The 22,603-nt window shown below is 46.7% G+C and overlaps 1 protein-coding gene across 10 annotated transcripts in view; it reads left to right on the forward strand.

The window, feature by feature from the left end:
* Positions 1-1,892: 1,892 nt before the first annotated feature.
* Positions 1,893-22,603, forward strand: part of LOC127005625 (muscle LIM protein Mlp84B-like) — a 50,213-nt gene continuing 29,502 nt past the window's right edge. For 8 of the 10 annotated variants that reach the window (XM_050874606.1, XM_050874610.1, XM_050874611.1 and 5 more), the window contains exons 1-5: positions 1,893-2,057; positions 8,005-8,135; positions 8,969-9,125; positions 13,874-13,991; positions 21,262-21,358. In XM_050874606.1, the coding sequence (XP_050730563.1) occupies positions 8,021-8,135; positions 8,969-9,125; positions 13,874-13,991; positions 21,262-21,358 (487 nt within the window). In that variant the 5' untranslated portion in view covers positions 1,893-2,057; positions 8,005-8,020. Of the gene's footprint in view, positions 2,058-2,091; positions 2,253-4,325; positions 4,471-8,004; positions 8,136-8,968; positions 9,126-13,873; positions 13,992-21,261; positions 21,359-22,603 lie in introns of those variants that run through there. The other 2 variants (XM_050874608.1, XM_050874607.1) reach the window with 2 other exon arrangements.

Genomic DNA, 22,603 nt, shown 5'->3' on the forward strand with positions numbered 1-22,603 from the left:
AAAATCATTTCCTAATATGAATGTAAAACACAGGACTGGTCCATGATGCAGGCGAAGGGGAAGACGATGTGCTCACCTGAACACCCTGGAAATGAGAACAATTTCGCCTCCCAACATACCCCCCCGCCTCCCCCCGCGAGGTGCCTGTGTGTGTTTACATGTAGTACCAAAAATCAGCCGAAGAGGTTGATTACAGTGCGGCCGTTGGGGTGCTCTTGGGTGCGCTCAGATGATCGGTCAGATGATCGTAGACGTGAGTCACGGGAATCGGATACCGAAAAACGGGCAAGAAAATAGGTCGGTCGTGTACGTGAAATATCGTAAATGGACTACTACTACTACTACTACTACTACTACTACTACTACTGCTACTACTACTACTACTACTACTACTACTACTACTACTACTACTACTACTACTACTACTACTTCTTCTTCTACTACTAAGTAACTAACTAACTATAGTCTTTCCATTTTAGAAAGTCACTTTGGGAGTGGCTGGCGGGATTAGCATATATGCAACATCATCACCGCCAACCTTTCTCCCTCTCTCTCGTAGTCATTATTATCATACTCATTATTACTGCTGTTACTGTTATAATCATCAATCAATTTCAAGCATCTCCTCGGTACAGTGGTTAGCGTCCCTGATTACGAATCTGCGGCTCGGACTGGGCGGTCAGCGAGCAGCCCATCCATTTGTTCCTCTTTCGCTTCGGGATGGCCGATAGATGGGCACCTGGGAAAACCTGAGGAGGGTAAACTGTTGGAACTCGGACGTCACGCCTGCCCTGTGTCGGGTTGAAGCGTTCCCTCCCACCACAGGCTTGAAGGGCCGACGGGGCGGAGATGAGTACCGCCGCCACGCGCAGCTACATGCAGCGTGTGCTCCCAGTAAGGCTTTACTTGCCTTTATCATCAACAGAATGATATTGCTCTGGAAACGATAATAACATCCCCGTGTCAATAACGATGTTTATATAAAGATGAGAAACACTTATCAAAATAATCATAGCAATATTAATTATTAGAGAAAAAAAATGTGTAACAGTAATAACTGCCTAATAATAATAGTATTAATGATGACTGTAATAATGCTAACAACAACAACAACAACAACAACATCACTACTACTACTACTACTACTACTACTACTACTACTACTACTACTACTACTACTACTACTACTACAATAATAATAATAATAATAATAATAATAATAATAATAATAATAATAATAATAATAATAATAATAATAATAATAATAATAATAATAATTATAATAATAATAATAATAATAATAATAATAATAATAATAATAATAATAATAATATGAGGAAAGGAAATGGAAACTCAATGAAAGGTGGAGATTGTATAGAGAGGAGGAGGAGGAGGAGGGTGTGGAGCGGGTCATGAGGTAATGTATTGGGGTGACGCAACTTTGGCGATGTCCTGGGGAGGGGGCCGAGGGGGCACTCCATTAGACGCTGATTATTTGCACCCAGACCCTCGTGTGTGTATGTGTGGGGTGTATGCATATGTACGTATGTATGTATGTGTGTATGATTGTATGTGGAGGGAGTGGTGTGGCCGTGTTTATGTGTTTTCTTGACAGCAGGAGCAGCGGTGACAGCTTCCAGTGGCGGGTCATCTCGGGGCAGCCTCATCGCCCTGGGTGGCGGGGCGGCGCGGGGCGGGGCGGGGCGGGAACAGAGGCACAATAACAACCCCCGCGACATGACATGGTCCATAATATTAGCCGCAGCAAACGATCGCGGCGTTGGTGGGGCGGTCTGGCCTGGCGAGGGCGGGGCGGGGGGCGGGCGGGGTTCGTCGCCCACGGCTCGCCCCGTCCTCGAGGCTTGCACACGGCCCGCCCGCCGAGGGCAAGGTGCCGTGTGCACGGGGATATTTCGAGCGCGGGCGGCGGCGGCGTCACCCAAGAAAATGTGGTGCAGCGCTCACTTCGTCCTCAATCGTAATAAGGCGAGGAGTCGAGAGGCAGTGTCCACCAGAGGAGGAGAGAGCAGCTCCCGGCCCGTGTAGCCCGTGTGAAGGTAGGACACCGCGCCTCGCTGGACTTAGTGCTTCACACAGTGTTGTGTCCGCGGACTGTGCTCAAGGAAACCCGGCTGTGCCCACACAGTGCTCCGAGGCTGAGACCAGGGCACGCCGCCCGCCTCCCCGACGCCTGCCGCCTTGGCCTGGCCGCCCGCGCCCACAGGATAATACCTCCGGATACCGCCGCTCCGGTAGGCCCGGCAGCCAAGCGACACACGAGCACGGCCCCGCGGGGCGGACAAGTCAGTGCCGCGCCACTCTTGTTGTCGTTTCTAAAGGAGATAAAAGTTTCTGAAAACCGTCCGCCGGTGTGAGTGATTCCAACGCTTGCCCGGACACGTCCACCGCCACACCGGCTCCCCGCCCGCCACGCACCCGGCCGCCGGCACGCGTGCATGCAAGTCTGCTTACAGGCACACTTACCTGACCACACTCACTCACGCACACACCTGTTCACCCGTGTAGTCCTGGACACACGTACACACGAACACACCTACACACTAACAAGGATTCATTTCCAACACACTTGAAAATTCGAGATAATCAAAGCGCTGGTGGTGTAAGTAGCTGACGTTGTGTGTGTGTGTGTGTGTGTGTGTGTGTGTGTGTGTGTGTGTGTGTGTGTGTGTGTGTGTGTGTGTGTGTGTGTGTGTGTGTGTGTGTGTGTGTCCTAGCACATGCCAGTGAGGGCCAAGAGGTGAGCCGCCACACCCTGGCATGATGGACATGACCTGTTGCCTGCGGGTGTCAGGGCAATCAAAGGCCAGTCTGCGGGCATTGGTCTTCGAGGTCACTGCCTGGGCAACACAAGAATGCCATGCGCTGCCTCTGTCGTTGATGGGACACGCAACTCACACAGCCCAGGACACGATACCAAAATTATATTGTCTCAGCCGCTCCCCAAACTCCGGAGGCACCAAAAGACCTTCACGCCCCTGCTCCAGACACACACATCCGATCCTCCACTCAGCAACACCTGTCCAAGCAGCTCAGGTGTATCATTGCACGCCTGTGTCCTTTGAGGTGCAGAGTTTGCCATCCCGAGGCGAGGATAATTTACCACAGCTGCGGATGTTACGACAGGGAAGGTGTCCGCCCGGAAGAATGAAGAGAGAGAGAGAGAGAGAGAGAGAGAGAGAGAGAGAGAGAGACAATGTGATACTCTCTTTTACTAAACCCAACAAACAGGGACACTAAGGCCGCAAAGGGAGATACGCTAAGAGCCCAAGCGGTTTCTTAACATACCAAGAAACCGCCGGCCGCGAGCAGCAAACAGCCTTGAAAACCCCACTACGCCTTAAGAGCAGTAAGGCATCAAGGTCACAGAGAAGCCGCATCCCAAGAACCTTTTCATTCATAGTTTCACAGTCAATTTGCCAACTCGTTTCTCAAAGCTAATGTTCTATTTTAACCTTGGAGTGTCGGCTGGCTGACCGGCTCCTTGGCAGGCAATACCGGTGGACTGGCTGGCCGGCTGGCTGAGTGGCTGGCTGGCTCGCAAAGCTAACGTCCTTTATAGCCTTGAAGCCGATGAATGGTTGGGTGACTTGCTGGTTGGCGGGTTTGCTGTCTTGCTTAGCTATTTGGCTGGCTGATGGACCGCCTGGCACGCCACTAGGAATTTGTAACACAATGCGGGTTCAAATTTAACTGTTTTCACTTTTCCTCGCACACAACTCTTTGATCTCACACTCACAGTTTTTGGAGAACAGATAACCCGGGAAACTAGAACCTGCCATCAATCTCATCTTTCCTTCTGACCTTTTCATTTTTTAATCAACGGGAGACGTGCAACGCGGAAAAAATATAAACAAACAGCTTTCTTATTTGCCAGCACTGATTCTAAATACTGACTCTACTTCTCTTCCCTTTTTAGCCCTATGGAAGTAACCTCTTGTTTAGTATAATATGGGCGAAAGGAGGCATTCATCAACTTCACTCTTTTCTTCTTCTTCCCTTTTCTTAGCTGGACGATAGGAGGTATTCATAAACTTCGACCCTTCCTTCTTCTTTCCCCATTCATAATACTTCACCACACTCACTCGACGCCCCCCCCCTCCCCTTTACCTCCTATAACTAAACTTCGGTGACAGAGAGAGGGACGTCTTTGTATATATGGATGAGGGACATGGGTGTGTAACTGAGTACGGGAGGAATACGGGGGAGTGTTACGGCCTGGGTGACTTCAGGAATGGTGTCTTTAAATAGGTACATGACGAGGGGGTTATTTTGGGCTACCTATGGGATGTGGGAGGGGTCTATGCTTGCCCGTGGGTTTGCCTTCAGTTTATAACCCCCGACACACCTAGGCCATAGTCAGTATACAGCTAGCGTGGCTAAGGGAAGGTTGTGTTGGGAGTGCTCCGCGGTGGTTTTATCGAATCTTAAGTGTTGGGAGTGCTACTAAAGGTGAGGAGAGAGGCGATGGAAGGTATGCGTGTAGAAAGGGAAGATAAGGAACGTGAAGTGAAGAAGAGTGAAATCGGGAGGATGCAAGTGAGAGATATTGGGAGTGCTGAGAAGAGAGTAGATAGGTGGAAGGTATGAGTGTAGGTGAAGCAAAGGATGGAGAAGAGAGGGAAGATAGGGGATGGGACGTGAAGGGAGGCAAAAAAGGTGAAACTGAGAAGATGAAAGTGAGGTAAAAGGCGGCTCAATGAAAGGTAAGGGAAGGTGACAGATTGGAAAATGAGGGGAGGTGAAGTACAGATGAGGCAGGAGAAAGTGAATAAGGGAGAGTTAGTGGAAAATCAAGGTGAACTAAAGGAAAGGTGAGGGGACAGACTAGTTAAAGAAGAGTAGGAGAAGAGGAAGGAAGTGAGGAAAGGTACGAGGCGGGCAAAGGGAGGTAGGTAGAGGAAGTAAGGTAGAGTGAGGGAGGACAGGGGGGAAGGTTAGGCGTGATAGTGTGAACGGAAGGTTGGGCAAAAGGAAGGTAGAGAAAGGGAAGGTTAGGTTAGGAGGTGGACTCAGATTTTGGGCAAACACGAGAACAGTTCATTGTTTTTAGAGTTTGTGTTCTTGTTTGTGTAGCGTAAATTCATTGTTGTGGACAGGATGTTAATTATATATCTTGGTTTGTGTTCTCTCTCTCTCTCTCTCTCTCTCTCTCTCTCTCTCTCTCTCTCTCTCTCTCTCTCTCTCTCTCTCTCTCTCTCTCTCTCTCTCTCTCTCTCTCACTCACACACACACACACACACACACACACACACACACACACACACACACACACACACACACACACACACACACACACACACACACACACACACACACACACACACACACACACACACGACTCTCTCTCTCTCTCTCTCTCTCTCTCTCTCTCTCTCTCTCTCTCTCTCTCTCTCTCTCTCTCTCTCTCTCTCTCTCTCTCTCTCTCTCTCTCTCTCTCTCTCTCTCTCTCTCTCTCTCTCACACACACACACACACACACACACACACACACACACACACACACACATCCTAATCCCTTCACGTCCCTTCCCCAGCGCCAAGATCTTAACTCTAACATACCAACCTTCAACCCTCACGTGGTCTTCCTCTCCCCTCTCTCCAATACCTCACCGCCCTTACTTCTCTCCTCCCCCGTTCCTCATCACCCCTTACCTCCCTTCAAGGCTCAGGGGGTCACCGGGGCACTTAAGGGGAGCACCAAGGGGAGCAGGTAGAGAGGAGAGGCACTGAACAGGTGAAATTCTGGCATGAGGTGGAATGACTCGGCTATTTTTGAACGTGGCTCCTGGGGCTGAAATTACTTGTGATTTTGGAGGATAGCCAGACCCAACCCCTGCCACAAGCCCTGCACCATCTTGCCTCCCCTGCCCTACCCTGCCCCACCCCGCCCCTAGCCAGGCTCTCCGCCCCCGTCCACGCCCCGTACACGCCCCGACCCAGCCCACCGGAGTATCAGCAAAGCCAATGTAAACTAATGCACTCTGGCCGCAGTTCTCTAAGCCAAGACAAGCAAGGTGATGTCTGCTATGGTGGCATTCTCAGACGCTTCCGCCTCTAACATTCTCTTCCACCCAAAGGCCAAAAGAGAGATTAACCCGGTTCTCATGAGTGTTTCTTTAGGCTCATAGTACAGAGGAAAGGTCAAACTACTACCAGGACCATGAAACTATCTCTGTATATGCCCCAAACCCGTACGAAAGCCTTGTCCAATATGTGTGTTTGGGCGCAGAAGGGTCAAACTACTACCAGGATCATAAAACTACCTCTGGATATGCCTCACACCGTACGAAAGCCTTGTCCAATATGTGTGCTTGGGCGCAGAAGGGTCAAACTACTACCAGGATCATAAAACTAGCTCTGGATATGCCCCAAACCCGTACGAAAGCCTTGTCCAATATGTGTGTTTGGGCGCAGAAGGGTCAAACTACTACCAGGATCATAAAACTACCTCTGGATATGCCCCAAACCCGTACGAAAGCCTTGTCCAATATGCGTGTTTGGGCGCAGGAAGGTACAGAAGAAGGGTCAAACTACTACCAGGATCATAAAACTACCTGTGGATATGCCCCAAACCGTACGTAACACTTGTCAAATATGCGTGTTTGGGCGCAGGAAGGTACAGAAGAAGGGTCAAACTACCATCAGGAGCACAAAACTACCCCGGGAAATGCCCCGAACCCCCACGAAACCCTTGTGAAATATGTGTGCTTGGGGAGGAAGTGTTTACGAATTTTACTCCATCACGCCACCACACCCTCACCGCCCCTTCCCTGACGAGTACAACTTTTCCTGCTTACGACACCACCGGCCCCGCCCCTATATGCGTCCCCCTGGTTGTCCCCGCTACCCCCTGATGCCCCAATCCCGTCTCTCTCTCTCTCTCTCTCTCTCTCTCTCTCTCTCTCTCTCTCTCTCTCTCTCTCTCTCTCTCTCTCTCTCTCTCTCTCTCTCTCTCACACACACACACACACACACACACAGAACACTAACACACATACACACACACGCACGTTGAACTTTGACCTTTTGCGGTATCGGATAGGCTCGTATTTCCCCATTTCCGCCGCCGGACAGTGTTGACACAAGATACTATTAATTAAATAAAGTTGCAATGTCATAGTTGTTTGTTGTAAGCCAATCTCACAATAGCAGCGAAACAGTAATGTGATAACGTGGATAGCATTCAATTATACTCATGAGGTCGTGTCCGAAGAGTTCATCACTGCATGTTGTATGTTTTGCTGAGTGTTGGATCTGTATACTGAGTGTGTCCCTGTGTGTTGGATGTGGTGCTGGTGTGCTGAGTCTGTCCCTGTGTGCTGAGTGTAGCCCCGGGTGGGGTAAAGACTGACATTTCTCTTTTAAGGATTGTTTCAAAAGCTTTAGAAAGACAAGAAAGCAAGGCAATAGGGCTGTAGTTTGAAGGGATAGAGCGGCCACCCTTCTTGGGCACGATCTGTATGTAGGTGTACTTTTGACAGGAAGGAAAGGTTGAAACCCAGAGGCGAGGGAGTTCGTTGAGGCAAGGCGGGTGTTGGCACGGAAGGGCAGTTTTTTAGGAACCCCCATTCAACGACCATCAGATTTATCGAACTAAACAACACCCCCGAACAGATTTTTCACCTGATTCCTTTAATAATATTAATTGATAAAACGAACTCAAACAAATTTAATTTCATAAAACAGCAATAACTGGACCAAACAATATCATTTGCTTGTACCGATAGTCTCCTGTACCTATGAATACCTTCGGATATTGCAGCCTTGGAAATTTTACAACTTGAAATTTCCTCCAATTAGCTCGTCAAGTAGAGGATTTACTCCATGGCCGCCGTTTGTCGAGTGTAGTCTTGGGGTGCTGGGTGTGACAGTCTGTGTTGAGTGTTTCCCTGTACGCTGAGTGTAGTCTTGATGTTGTAATTGTAGTATATACATGTGTGCCGAGCTTGTTCCCGTGTCCTGAGTGTCTCTTTCTCTCCACAGGACAGTCGCCACAGCCATGCCATTCAAGGCACCACCCACTCCCAAGTGCCCAAAATGCGGCAAGTCAGTGTACCACGCCGAGGCCCGGGTGGTGGGCGACATCTCCTTCCACAAGGAATGCTACAAGTGCAGTGAGTACCCCGGGGCGCCCCTGGACCTGACACACCACACGCCCGACACTGTGCACACACTGTACTCCACGTCCCTCCCCTCCATACACACACACACACACACACACACACACACACACACACTCACGATGTCTTGGAAGCCTCTCGTTCTTCCATGCACACAACCCTGTCCCTGACACTTCCTTACACACTCGGCCCTAGCTATAACTGCTTCAAGGGTTGTACAATAATGACTATATAATCTTGACAAGGTCCCAGTATTCATACCATTCAATTGCTTCCCTCTCTAATGACCACATGGCTTTCTGTTGCCAATACATCCTTGTTTTGGCAGGACTTGACACAGTATGTTTACTTCTGTGCTGAGTCTTCTATCACTTTTCCCCGGACTCAAAGCTGTCCTAGTACTGACAGGTCCAAGTGCCTGGATTCATTAGGCAGCTGCATTTACTTATAGGTGATGTTACCTATCATGCTTCCTTTAAGATAACGGTGCCCCTTAAGTGCTCGCTGCTGCACATTTCCGTCCCCTCTTTTGTAATACGAGGGAGAGGCTTCTAGAGCAGATCTTTGTCCAGGCTTAACGAAGAAGCTCGTAAGCAGGCACGCCTCGCCCTCCCTCTGCTCAGCTCTGTGCCCGTTAAAAGATGCAGATCCCCACAAGTCACTACCTCGTCCTTAAATTTTCCGGCGGCAAAAACCGCTTCTCAGCCTGAGGTCTCCCCGCGGACTCCTAGTCACCACTCTTCTCTGGCTATGTGTCCGTGTATCGTGTGTCCCTCTTTTGGCCGCCCTGGCCGCGCTAACTCCCCTCCCCTCCACTCTCCCGACAGGCATGTGCAATAAGATGCTGGACTCCACCAACAGCAACTGCCACGAGAATGTGCTGTACTGCAAGACGTGCCACGGCCGCAAGTTTGGCCCCAAGGGCTATGGCTTCGGCGGTGGCGCTGCCGGGCTCAGCATGGACACCGGCTCTCAATTCGAAGAGTAAGTCTTACCTCACTCCCTCCTGCCCTTTCCTGGGCCAGGCGATGGCCGGCGTGACCCCAGTAGTTGTCTCCTGATGGACTTCAAGGTCACAGGGCCAGCTACTGGGGTCACCAGCTGGCCACCGGCTAGCACACGTCCCTCCTTACCCTCCTCCTCCTGCTGACAGTCACGGCCACGTTCTCGTGAGCCGCGGCAACACGTGCAGGGACGGGGCGGTGTATGGGGGTGCGGTGGGCCCGCCGAGTCCCTCCTTTCCTCCCTCCTTGTAGAGCACTGTGCAGGAGCCAGCAAGGGGCGTCACGGCGCCACGCTGAGGGTTCCCTGGGGCTCCACATAATCCCTGACGTCCCTCAGACACGCCCTGGGCTGCCCCACACCGGCGCCCCATCCCATCAGTCATGTCTGTCCCTGAGTCACGTCCCTTGTCACTGTGACACTCACACGCTTGGCCGCGTCCCTTGTGACTCTTGCCGGTGGTTCCACACTCACTCTGAACGAGCCTAACCTGCAAACACTTCATTACTGTGTATTTTACGTTCATTACTGTGTCTCCTTCCTTTATTATCTGCTACTCATTTTTATTTTCACTGTTATAAACATTACTTTACTATAATTACCGATTCGGCATTAATTAATTGACTCCCTCTTAATCAGAGGATAGAGGGCCTTTCTCACCTGTAATCAGTAGCCATGTAGGTGTGTTGATGACTACAAAGCGAAACTTCTCAATTGGTTAGCTGTGAGGGCACTGCGGGGCCCCTCGCCGGGGCCCCCACGGGGTGTAGGGGAGTCAGGCGGGGGGGTGTTGCTCCCCCCCTGCAGCGGTCACGCGACAGCCAGTCTACGTGTTGTCCTTCCTGTCTAACCTCTAATAATAACCAGTTGGGAAGTTTCCCTCTGTGGTACAATCCTGCAGCTCCAGGAAGCTTCAGGTCACTGACGAGTGTTCCCCCTTCCTCCCCACAGAAAGCAGTAATCGCTCTCCTACGCCTCAATATCCAGTCATGAACTCAAAGCGTAGAGCTCATCCATTAGCCCGAGGATCATAGGTAGTGCCGGATGACTGCCGTCGCCATGGAGACCATCCACAAAATTCATTGTTTTCTCTCGAGCCTCACTCAACGTCACTGTTCGTCACTGTCCGTCACTGTCTCCAGCGCCACGGCAACTCCAGTGCACCACAGGATAAATTAACAACATAAAAATTAACAAACACTAAACCATTAGGAGTCCAAAAGTTCGAAGCCTGAATAAATTGAAGAATATTGGCAGACACTCGCTCTTCGCCTCAAGCTCTCGTCCAGACTTCGCCTCACGCATCACGCCTCACGCTCGCCTCACGCTGCTCGCTTGACCTCTCTGCTCATGGCTTCGAACTCGCTGTTTACGCTGTTGACGCAATATTCGAAACGACTCCCGCGGGGGTGGTGGCGGCGGCCCCACGCTGGCCCCCGGAGGCACGCGGCCACGGCTGCGTGGCCCCGGGGCGCCAGACGGGAACGCGGCGCCAATCCCCCGGGGAGAACGACACATGATTCAGTTGCTTCTCGCTACGCTCACTAACCTGGTGGGTGGCGACCGAGTCTCACTGATCTCAAGGGGAGCGGAGCCATCCCTCCCTGAGCACCCGTCGGCCACGTGTCGGCCACGCCAGTGTCCGCCACCTGACGCGCCACTCACGTAGGGTTCAAGTCACCCACTACGCTTATTATGTTTATTTTTGCTATGCTAAAGCTTTCATTATTTTGCTTATAGTGCTAACTATTTTTATACGCGCAGTCAACGTTCCTAATGTAATTCTGGAATATTTTTATAGGAAATATACGCCACAATGAAATTTATTTTTGGGTTTCTTTCCTTCATTGAGATAGGCTGAGTGTGGCGGGGGGAGGCGCCCCCTCCCCTCGCCCCCCCCGCCGCGCTGCACACCCACACTCCCACACACCCACACACAGTAAACCACCACACAAAGTAAACCTCCTCCTGTGCATGACCTGTAAAGCCGAGAGGCGCCGCTTAGCTCTTTAGTCTGACCCGGGCGGCAGCACCGGCCACGGCCAGACGAAGGTGGAAAGGTAACAGCTTCAGGCGGCGAGGCGCCGCCGCCACTCACCCTCTAAACAGGAGAACGCCCTCTAACCTCTGATTGAACAGTATAGTAGTACAGCATTAAAGTGATCTAAACCTATAAAGAGAGACCTAAAGCCCATAATTATAATAAAAAAATAGCAGAATTCTTGTTAAAGGAATGAGCCGAGTATTAATTGACTGTGTTGCAGGCCAGGCCGTCTTCTTGTCATTGTTGTGGTTGTCATTGTTCTATCACCCCCACACACTGAGCCCCTCATGATAGAGTAGCTCCTCCCGCGCCTCACTGTTATGTTTCCACCTTCACGACGCGACGATCAGGAAGGCTAGGCGAGAGAGGAGGAGGTGGTGATGATGATGATGATGATGATGATGATGATGATGATGATGATGACAACAGCGACCGGCACCAACCCCTAACTGGATGATGGTGGCCAAACACACACACACACACACACACACACACACACACACACACACACACACACACACACACACACACACACACACACACACACTCACACATACATTCAAAATCTCTCTCACTCACACACCCACACACACATACATTCTCTCTCTCTCTCTCTCTCTCTCTCTCTCTCTCTCTCTCTCTCTCTCTCTCTCTCTCTCTCTCTCTCTCTCTCTCTCTCTCTCTCTCTCACACACACACACACACACACACACACACATACATACATACACACACTTGCAGACGGCTTTATCCATTCAGTGTTGACGTAAGTTCTAACAGGTGAAAAGACAGAGAACAGGAGCAAAGGGAAGAATAATAAAAGCAATAATAATACAACAACAACAACAACAAAAACATTGGTCATAGACTGGAGTGCAGGTCAGCTGGAAGTCATCATAATCATACAGGTCATGCAGTACAGGAGACGAGAATATAATGACTGTAGAGAAAGACAATGAAAAGACAAAAAAAGAAATGAAAATAGACATGAGATAGAAAATGAAGATGAAAAAAAGGACAAAGGTCATAGAGTTTAGGGTCCAGTTACTATCTGACACACACACACACACGCACACACACACAGTAGTACCACAAAACACCATCTCCTCAACCAAAATCACCATACCGATCACCACATCAACACCACCACCATAACCACCACATTTCTCAACCACACGCCACTCAAAGCTACCACCATCACCACACACCACCGCACACCAACCACAGCTCACCAAACGCTCTTGCCTTCTTAAGCACTTCGAATCCTTCCACCATAACACACGACACACGTTTCCACCCCTCTCGCTCTTCATTAATTTCTTTTCCTCTCCCCTCCTCAATTTTCACTTACCTCGTTCGCCTCTAGTTTCTCTGTTTTCCTGATTCTAACTTCTCCTTTCGTCCACGCTTATCTGTTCTCCTTTCTCTTTTCTACTCGCCTCTCCTCCTTCATCTCTCTTCTTTTCCTCTTTTTCCTTCAATTTTCTGTCATCTCGTTTTCCTCTGATTTCTCTGTTTTTTTTCCGATTCTGACTTCTTACTTTATCCACGCTTCTTTTTTCCTCTTTTCCACTCGCCTCTCTTCCCTCATTTCTCTTCCTTTCCTCTTCTTTATTCAATTTTCTGTCATCTCGTTCGCCTCTAATTTCTCTGTTTTCCTGATTCTGACTTCTCTTTTCACCCACGCTTTTCTGTTCTCCTTTCTCTTTTCTACTCGCCTCTTCTCCCTCATCTCTCTCTTTCCTCTTCTTTCTATAATTTTCTGTCATCTCGTTCGCCTCTAATTTCTCTGTTTTCCTGATTCTGACTTCTTATTTCGTCCTAGCTTTCCTCTTCCCCTTCCTCTTTTCTACTCGCTCTCCTCCCTCATCTCTCCCCCTCTCCCTTTCCTCTTTTTGTTCAATTTTCTCTCATCTCGTCGCCTCTAATTTCTCTGTTTTCCTGATTCTGACTTCTTACTTTATCCACGCTTCTCTGTTCCACTTTTCTACTCGCCTCTCCTCCCTCATCTCTCTCCCTTTCCTCTTCTTTTTTCAATCTTCTCTCACCTCATTCGCCGTCACTTCATCCCCTCTATTCTCCTATACTCTCTTCTCCTGCCTCATCTCAAACTCAGTGATACAACACACGTTAGGAAGCACCATACCTCTCACCACACAGCACCGCACACCACAGCTATACTCACTCATGCACAAACGTCAACACACACACACACACACACACACACACACACACACACACACGGAATATACCACTATGCACAACAAATCCACATTGCAACCGCTTGGGAATGAAAAAAAAAATATGGGAAGAAACAAAGAAAAAGAGCTATCAGTAAAAATGACAAATGGAAATGAAATATAAAAAGAAAGAAAAAGACATCACTGGAAGCCAACAAAAGAAGATGGATACATAACCTGAGGCCAAGGAAGAGAGAGAGAGAGAGAGAGAGAGAGAGAGAGAGAGAGAGAGAGAGAGAGAGAGAGAGAGAGAGAGAGAGAGAGAGAGAGAGAGAGAGAGAATATAAGAAAGGAAGAAAGAAAGAGAGAGAATGAAAAAAAGAAAGAAAGGAAGAAAGAAAGGGAGATAGAATGAGAGAAAGAGCAACCCCAACAAGCCTCACCACCATCATCACCGTCACAACCACCACCACCGTCACCCCCCCCACCTCTGGCCTTGTCTTCAGCTACGGGAGGGACGACTACGTGAAACCGTACAAGGCCCCGAAGGCCCAGCCAGGGGAAGGTTGTCCTCGCTGCGGGGGCAAGGTGTACGCCGCCGAGGAGATGCTGGCGAAGGGAAAGGTCAGTGCTTGCAGAGGATTTAGGATTTAGTGAACGTTTCGTGTTTGTAAGAAGTTCTGAGTGTGTTGCGATGTCTTAAAATGGTGTTCTGATTGTGTTTCTAGTGTTTCAAAGTTCTGAGTGTGTTGCAATGCTTTAAAAAGGCGTTCTGATTGTGTTTCTAGTGTTTCAAAGTTCTGAGTGTGTTGCGATGTTTTAAAAGGGGGTTCTGATGGCGTTTATAATGTTGCAAAGTTCTGAGTGTGTTGCTATGTTTTAAAAAGGGGGTTCTGATTGTGTTTCTAGTGTTTCAAAGTTCTGAGTGTGTTGCGATGTCTTAAAAGGGGGTTCTGATTGTGTTTCTAGTGTTTCAAAGTTCTGAGTGTATTGTGATGCTTTAAAAGGGGGTTCTGATGGTGTTTCTAGTGTTTCAAAGTTCTGAGTGTGTTGTGATGTCTTAAAAGGCGGTTCTGATGGTGTTTCTAATATTTCAAAGAGGTACTGGTGATTTTGCGATGTTTTAAAAGAGGTTCTGATGCTTAAAAAGGGGTTCTGAATGTTCACAAAGCATCTGAGAATGTAGGTTCAATGGGTCGTATTCAATTTCTCAAAGGAATTCTTCGTATGTTTAAAAGTTCTGAAAATGTTGCAATGTTCCACGGGGTTCTGGGCATTATCTTAATGTTCGAAGGGGGGTTTAAGTGGGGTTCAATGTTGTAAAGGGGGTTCTAAGAGTGTTTCAGTGTTCCAAAAGGGTTCCAGGAGTGTTTCAATGTTGCGAAGGGGTTCTAAGAGTGATTCAATGTTTTGAAGGGGTTGTGGGGGTGTTTCAATGTTTCGATGGGGTTTTAAGAGTGTTTCAATATTTCGAAGGGGTTGTAGGGGTGTTTCGATGTTTCGAAGGGGTTCTAAAAGTGTTTCAATGTTTCGAAGGGGTTCTAAGAGTGTTTCAATATTTCGAAGGGGTTCTAAGAGTATTTCAATGTTTCGAAGGGGTTCTAAGAGTGTTTCATGTTTCGAAGGGGTTCTAAAAGTGTTTCAATGTTTCGAAGGGGTTCTAAAAGTTTTTCAATGTTTCGAAGGGGTTCTAAGAGTGTTTCAATGTTTCGAAGGGGTTCTAAGAGTGTTTCAATGTTTCAAAGGGGTTCTAGGAGTGTTTCAATGTTTCGAAGGGGTTCTAAGAGTGTTCAATTTTTCGAAGGGGTTCTAGGGGTGTTTCAATATTTCAAAGGAGTTCTAAGAGTATTTCAATGTTTCGAACGTGTTTTAAGAGTGTTTCAATGTTTCGAAGGGATGCTAGGGGTGTTTCAATGTTTCGAAGGGGTTCTAAGAGTGTTTCAATGTTTCGAAGTGGTTCTAAGAGTGTTTTAATGTTTCAAAGGGGTTCTTGGGGTGTTTCAATGTTTCGAAGGGGTTCTAAGAGTGTTTTATTGTTTCGAAGAGGTTCTTGGGGTGTTTCAATGTTTCGAGGGGGTTCTAAAAGTATTTCAATGTTTCGAAGGGGTTCTAAGAGTGTTTCAATGTTTCGAAGGGGTTCTAAGAGTGTTTCAATGTTTCGAGGGGGTTCTAGGAGTATTTCAATGTTCTGAAGGGGTTCTAAGAGTATTTCAATCTTTCGAAGGGGTTCTAAGAGTGTTTCAATGTTTCGAGGGGTTCTAAGAGTATTTCAATGTTTCGAAGGGGTTCTAAGAGTGTTTCAATGTTTCGAAGGGGTTCTAAGAGTATTTCAATGTTGCGAAGGGGTTCTAAGAGTGTTTCAATGTTTCGAAGGGGTTCTAGGGATGTTTCAATGTTTCGAAGGGGATCTAAGAGTGTTTCAATGTTTCGAAGGGGTTCTAGGGGTGTTTCAATATTTCGAAAGGGTTCTAAGAGTGTTTCAATATTTCGAAGGGGTTCTAAGAGTGTTTCAATATTTCGAAGGGGTTCTAAGGGTGTTTTAATGTTTCGAAGGGGTTCTAGGGATGTTTCAATGTTTCGAAGGGGTTCTAAGAGTGTTTCAATATTTCGAAGGGGTTCTATGAGTGTTTTAATGTTTCGAAGGGGTTCTAAGAGTGTTTTAATGTTTCGAATGGGTTCTAGGGATGTTTCAATGTTTCGAAGGGGTTCTAAGAGTGTTTCAATATTTCGAAGGGGTTATAAGAGTGTTTTAATGTTTCGAAGGGGTTCTAAGAGTGTTTTAATGTTTCGAAGGGGTTCTAAGAGTGTTTTAATGTTTCGAATGGGTTCTAGGGATGTTTCAATGTTTCGAAGGGGTTCTAAAAGTATTTTTATGTTTCTGAGGAGCTCTAGGGGTGTTTCAATGTTTCGAAGGGGTTCTAAGAGTGTTTCAATGTTTCGAAGGGGTTCTAGGAGTGTTTTAATCCTTTGAAGGGATTCTAGAGGTGCCTCAATATTTCGAAGGGGTTCTAAGAGTGCTTCAATGTTTCGAAAGGGTTCTAGGAGTGTTTGAATGTTCTAAATGGGGTCAAGCGCGTTATAATTTTCCTAAGAAATTCTATCTGCGTTTCAATGTTCAATTGACCTGTCAGCATTTCAACGGAGTTCTGGGATTGATTCAATGTTCTAGAGGAGTTCTGAGGTTGGTTTAACGTATCTGGGAGGTTTTGAGGATTTTTCATGTTCCAAAGGAGTGCTAAAAATGTGTCAGTATTTTTAAAGGGGCTCTGGGGAGTTTTCTTTAAATATTTCAAACATATCGGAGAGTGTTTGCACAGTGAAAATGTCTTCTGATGATGTTTTAATGTTTCAAGATGGTTCTGAGATGCTTCAGACGTTCAAAACGTTACCGGGGAGTCTTAATACATTGAGAAAAATTTTGCGGTTCTATAATGTTCCAAATGGGTTCTGATGATTGTTTAACGTTCTGTAGGGGTTCAAGGAGTACGTCAACGTTCCCAGAGATCCTAGCAGTATTTTAATGCTACAAAACAATTTACAATTGTCTCAATGATCTGAAGGACTTCTGGTGATGTTCCAACTTCCCAAAGTGGCTCTTGGGGCTTTCCAACTTTACAAATAGGTTCTAGGAACATTTCACTGTTCCAAAGAGGTTCTGTGGCTGCTTCAAAGTTCCAAATGGATTGCCCTGTATTTAGTGTGGCATACTGGTCCATGGGATGCTTCAGTTTTTCAAAGGAGTCTGAGTGTTTTATTGTTCTGAAGCGGTTCTGACGGTGTTTAAATTATAACAATGAGTTATCAGGATGTTTCAATGTTTTAAAAGGTGTTATGGTGGTCTTTGAATCTTCCAAAGAGGATCTGATAGTATTTCAATATTCGAGAGGGGTTCCGATAGGGTTTCAATGGTCTGGATAAATTTTGGGGGGTGTAAGTAATCTAAAGTGGCTCTGAGGGTGTTAAAGAGGCTTCAAAGGGGCGGCTATAAAGAGATCTGTTCCAAGTGAGTGCGGAGAATTTTTAAACTTTCAAAAGCAGTTTAAAATGTCTTAACGTTTCAGTGGGGTAATGAATGTTTCAATATTTCAGAGAGGTTTTGAGGGTCTTTAACTCTGTAGGGGGTTTCAAAGAGCTGAAAAGATATTTCAACAGTGTTTCGTGGTTTTAAATGGGCTGAAAAGCGTTAGAATATCGTGTCAATATTGTTTCATGATTCGTAAGTGATTTTCAAGGGTTTCAATGTTTAAAATGGAGGCTAAGGCGTTGTAAGGAGAATTCGAGAGAGGGACTCGTTCCTAAAACATTTCTGAGAGTTATTACAATGTTTCGAAAGGAATATGTGTGTGCTTCAAGTTTCTAAGGTGATTCTTAAGATATTTAAATGTTGCAAGAGGGTTTTTGGAAGTATTACAACATTCAGATCAATCCACAGAAGTTCCAATGATGTTTAAACGGTCCAGATGAATCATTAGTCTTTTAACATTCTAAATAGCTTCTTAATATGTTCTAATTCTAAAAAGGGATTCTGAGAGCATCAATACTTAAATGAATTTTTTATATTTTTCGTTATGTTCCAAAGGGGTTCTGAAAGTATCTTAACGTTCGAAGGAGGTCCTGAGAGTGATGCAGTAGCCCGAAGAAATTCTAGTAATAAATCAATATCCCAAAGACATCGTGGTGGTAATCCAATGCTCCAGACTCTTCAATGATTCCGGGCTCTTGGGGCTTCAGTGTATCGGAGCTTTATGAAAGTTAGCCCGGTAGCAGCGACGGGCCAAATTTGTGGCTTTACCGTGTAGCAGCGACGGGCCAAATTTGTGGCTTTACCGTGTAGCAGCGACGGGCCAAATTTGTGGCTTTACCGTGTAGCAGCGACGGGCCAAATTTGTGGCTTTACCGTGTAGCAGCGACGGGCCAAATTTGTGGCTTTACCGTGTAGCAGCGACGGGCCAAATTTGTGGCTTTACCGTGTAGCAGCGACGGGCCAAATTTATGCCATGATTTAAACCCCCCAAAATAGATGATACATAAACTGATCACAAATGCGTTGATATATATTATGAAATGGTTTGCGTGAGTGATGATTTTTTTCTCTTTTTATTTCTCGCTTAGAGGTATTATTAAGAAACATGATCCCCGCTACTTCCGGGTTAAAAGAGACTGAATATTTCGATGTTCCAAATGGGCTCTGAAAGTACTTGAACATTTTGAAGTGGCGTGGTGGTCTAAGGGGCTAAGGCGTCAAACCACGAAGGTAAATGGCAGAGCGAGGCGGTTCGAATCCCAGTGCCCCCTTGCGTGACGTCAGGAAGAGCATCATGCCTTACCCTCCGAACTCCATAACCTCCAAACAGTGATCCTAAATGAACGTGTGTAAAAGTAGTCGGGAGAAGGGAAAGTAAAGGCCTCCCGTAGTGTTTCCATGGTCAAACGAGTTATGTGGATGTTTTGATTTTTCATGAAGGCTTTGAAGGCGTACTAATCTTCTAAAGCGAGTGATTTTAAAGAGTCCTAATGGGATTTTAATAGTGTTTTATGGCTTCAAAGAGGTTCGTAGAGGAGGACTTCCAAAGACGTAAAAAAAATAGTGTTTTTTGGTTCCAAAGAGATTCTAAAGCCTGGCCGATGAAATCTAAGGGGCTTAAAAGACGGCAAGGGGATTTCGATAGAGAACCATAGTTTTCCAAGGGAATCTAATAGTGTTTTAGCATTTTAAAGGGGGGCTTGAAGAACTGTAAGTGTGTTTAAATACTGCTCCGTGGTTTTTAATGGGTGGTCCTTGGTATATATGTGTATGTGTGTGTGTGTGTGTGTGTGTGTGGTGTGTGTGTGTGTGTGTGTGTGTGTAAACAGGAAATGCGACAAGTGTGTACAGGGATAGAGTGATGAGTAGATATGAAGGTGAGAAAATGGACGGTGTGTGTGTGTGTGTGTGTGTGTGTGTGTGTGTGTGTGTGTGTGTGTGTGTGTGTATGTAAACAGGAAATGCGAGAAGTGTGTACAGGGATAGAGTGATGAGGAGATATGAAGGTGAGGAAATGAACGGCTATGCATGTAAGGCGAATGGTAAAGCAGTGCCCGGAGTGATGAATAAATGAAGAGGAAAGGGTAACCAAATATTATGAATGAGTGTAGAATTAGCGGCGTGTTTTGCTGGGTGATGGGTGGAGATGGAGGTAGAGTGTGCGTAGAAGAGGGACTGTGAAGATGAGAGAGAGAGAGAGAGAGAGAGAGAGAGAGAGAGAGAGAGAGAGAGAGAGAGAGAGAGAGAGAGAGAGAGAGAGAGAGAGAGAGAGAGAGAGAGAGAGACACGCTAACTAACACAGCAAAAGACATTACTAAGCGACTCAACACCTCATCAGACTCTAGGGGGATGTCGAGCCGCTTTATAATGTCTTTTGCTCCATGTGAATTCCTAAGGCTTAGAAAAACAAAAATAAGACAAAAGAATAAAAGAGTAATTGCTAATGTTAAGAGACTGATGGTTAAGGTGGTCAAAAGGTAAAGGAAAGGTTGACACTGTGCAGATAGAAGCGATGCACGGTTCATGGGTACTAAAACACTATCAGAGTCTCAGAAAACAATGATCCGCTCTCAAATTCCTCTCTCCGTCTTCTCTGTCTTTTAAATCCCTTTGAAACCAAGAGTCAGGGTTTAGAATCTCATAACAACCAGGAATCACTATTGAACCTTTCTTTACGTCACTGGATTGATGGGGTGATCAGCGGGTTGATGGGGTGGTCGGGGGGTTCATGGGGTGGTCGGGAAAACGTCTTCAAGTATTAACTGGTGTAGGGAATCTTTTGAGCAGGGTGAAACATGGGAGGGCCATGTGAGGTGAGGAATGACTATAAACAGCCCGAGGGTTGGAGTGATGCTTGGGAGGGGTGGGAGGGAGGCTGGGAAATGTGTGTGTGTGTGTGTGTGTGTGTGTGTGTGTGTGTGTGTGTGTGTGTGTGTGTGTGTGTGTGTGTGTGTTAGAGGGCGAGTACGCATGGAAGCATGAAGGAACAGGCAACAGAAAGCTTGCAGGCTTATTATGAAGTTTCCTGCTTTAGTGATTCAATAAATTGTTCAGGCAGGATAATAACCTGTGCAACAGATCAGAATATCTATGTATGAACCTTCGGAAACATCCATTTCACTCCTGACGAGACAAGATCGCGGTCATTGCAATTTCTTAAGAGTTTCATCAACTTGGCATTAGAGCGACTTCAATTGGCAGTAATTTTCAGTTTTCGGGTTAGTTTGGAGGTCTAAATTTGGATTAATAGACGTCATTGACAAATTTGAAGACTCGTATCAAATCCTCTCGTCGCCGTCTCTTTACAAAAGTGAAAATGTTGAATCATTTGAGTCAGTCACCATACCGCATCATTGCCTTGGCGTGTCGCAGCACTCTCAAGTAATTTCTCGTCCTATTGATGGGCAGCGATTACTGTGGTGTGTGTGTGTGTGTGTGTGTGTGTGTGTGTGTGTGTGTGTGTGTGTGTGTGTGTGTGTGTGTGTGTGTGTGTGTGTGTGTGTGTGTATGATGATCTATTCGTCTACATGTATTGTCATTCCAAAAGCATACGTAGTAACATGTCGGCAACCCCACGAGTATCCTTTGACAGCCTCTTGTAATTAGTTGTATGCGCCTCAGCGGTGGAGTGTTTAGCAAGCCGAACTGTGACTCCGCGGGCCCGGGTTCAATCCCGGCCAGGGAACGCCTGGGAAGCAAGAAAAAAAAAAGGTAAACAATGCTAACCCGGATCTCACACGTTTGTACAAGGCGTAATGGTTTGCTGCGTACCCCAGGCCGGCGCAACGCGCAGCTTAGCCTATGCCCTAAACTTTATATTTCCCCTAATGAGTCGCAGGTGCGCTGCCTCACACTCTCCCTGCTCCACAGGTGTACCATCGGACCTGCTTCAACTGTAAGTCCTGCCGCAAACCTCTGGACTCCGTGGTGCACTGCGACGGCCCCGACAAGGATGTGTACTGCAAAGGTAAGCACTGGGGGCTGGCGTGGCGAGGGGGGTGAAGAAGGGGCTGGAGGGAGGGAGTGTGTGGAAGCATCGTGAAATAGAAGGGCAGGGTATGAGGAGAGAGCAAAGGGAAAGTAGCTTGGCAGATGTGAAAGGTACGTGGAGAAGGTGATAGAAAGGAAGTATGAATTGGGAAGTTACGAAAATGGGATGTTAATGAAGGGCATGGGTTAGAAGAGAGGCTGGATGGAGGGCAGATGGACCTAGTGACAATGTGTGTGAAAGGGAAAGGTACAAAAAGAAAAAAAAGGGATGTTGTGCAAGGTGTGGCAGGCAAAGAATGGAAAGCGAGAAGAGGAAGGGGAGGAAGAAGAGGAACGAATGCTTAGTGTTGGGAGGGACAAAGTAGGGAAGGGATAGTGGGAAATGAGGAACTGAAGGGGAGCAGAGAGGAGAGGAAGAGTCTAAAAGGGGGAGATAGATACAAACTTGGTTACACACACACACACACACACACACACACACACACACACACACCTATAAACATGGCAAGAGGTAGACAGCACAAACAATCAATATAAAAGTAGATACAACAGACGTAGTAGTTAAGTCAATTCCACCGATACAAAAACGAATGTGACAACCAAGCAAGGAATAAATATTGAACACCGTTTGCTAAAGAATAAGTATTGCCCGCCATGTTAGTCAAATGCGTGTTTCATAGATGGCAAATATCCCTCAGACATTCCGCTTGTCATTGGGTTTTATCAGAAAGAGGCAAGACAATCCCAGCATTCATAGGCCTGTATTCTCAAGACGCCTTCGCCTCTCTCTCTCACATCAACCATTTCCAAAAGCCAAAAAGGAGATCAATCGGATTTTAATGAGTGTTTTTTTTTTCACAATCATGGTACAGAGGAATGGTCAACCTACTACCAGGGTCATAAAACTACCCCTGGAAATAATAACACTGAATATCAACTAGAAAAAAAATATATTGAGAAGGGTGACTTATGGAGCACCAAGAAGGAACAAAATAGATTACAGAAACGTGAGAAATACAATGCAAGTACGAGATGCGTGAAAGAATATTGCAGAAGATCGGAAAACTCAGGAGAAGGGAAGATGGTCACGAGACTAATGGGGTTTAAGATGAGTAAGGGAGGTTGAGTAAACACCAAAAAGATTAAAAAGAGAAGGTGAGGTTGAATGGACGTAAGAGAAGGTGAGGTTGAGTGGAGTCCAAAAAGATTAAGAAGAGAAGGT

The sequence above is a fragment of the Eriocheir sinensis genome, chromosome 30 (assembly GCF_024679095.1).
Source record: "Eriocheir sinensis breed Jianghai 21 chromosome 30, ASM2467909v1, whole genome shotgun sequence".
In the NCBI taxonomy this organism is placed as follows: Eukaryota; Metazoa; Arthropoda; class Malacostraca; order Decapoda; family Varunidae; genus Eriocheir; species Eriocheir sinensis.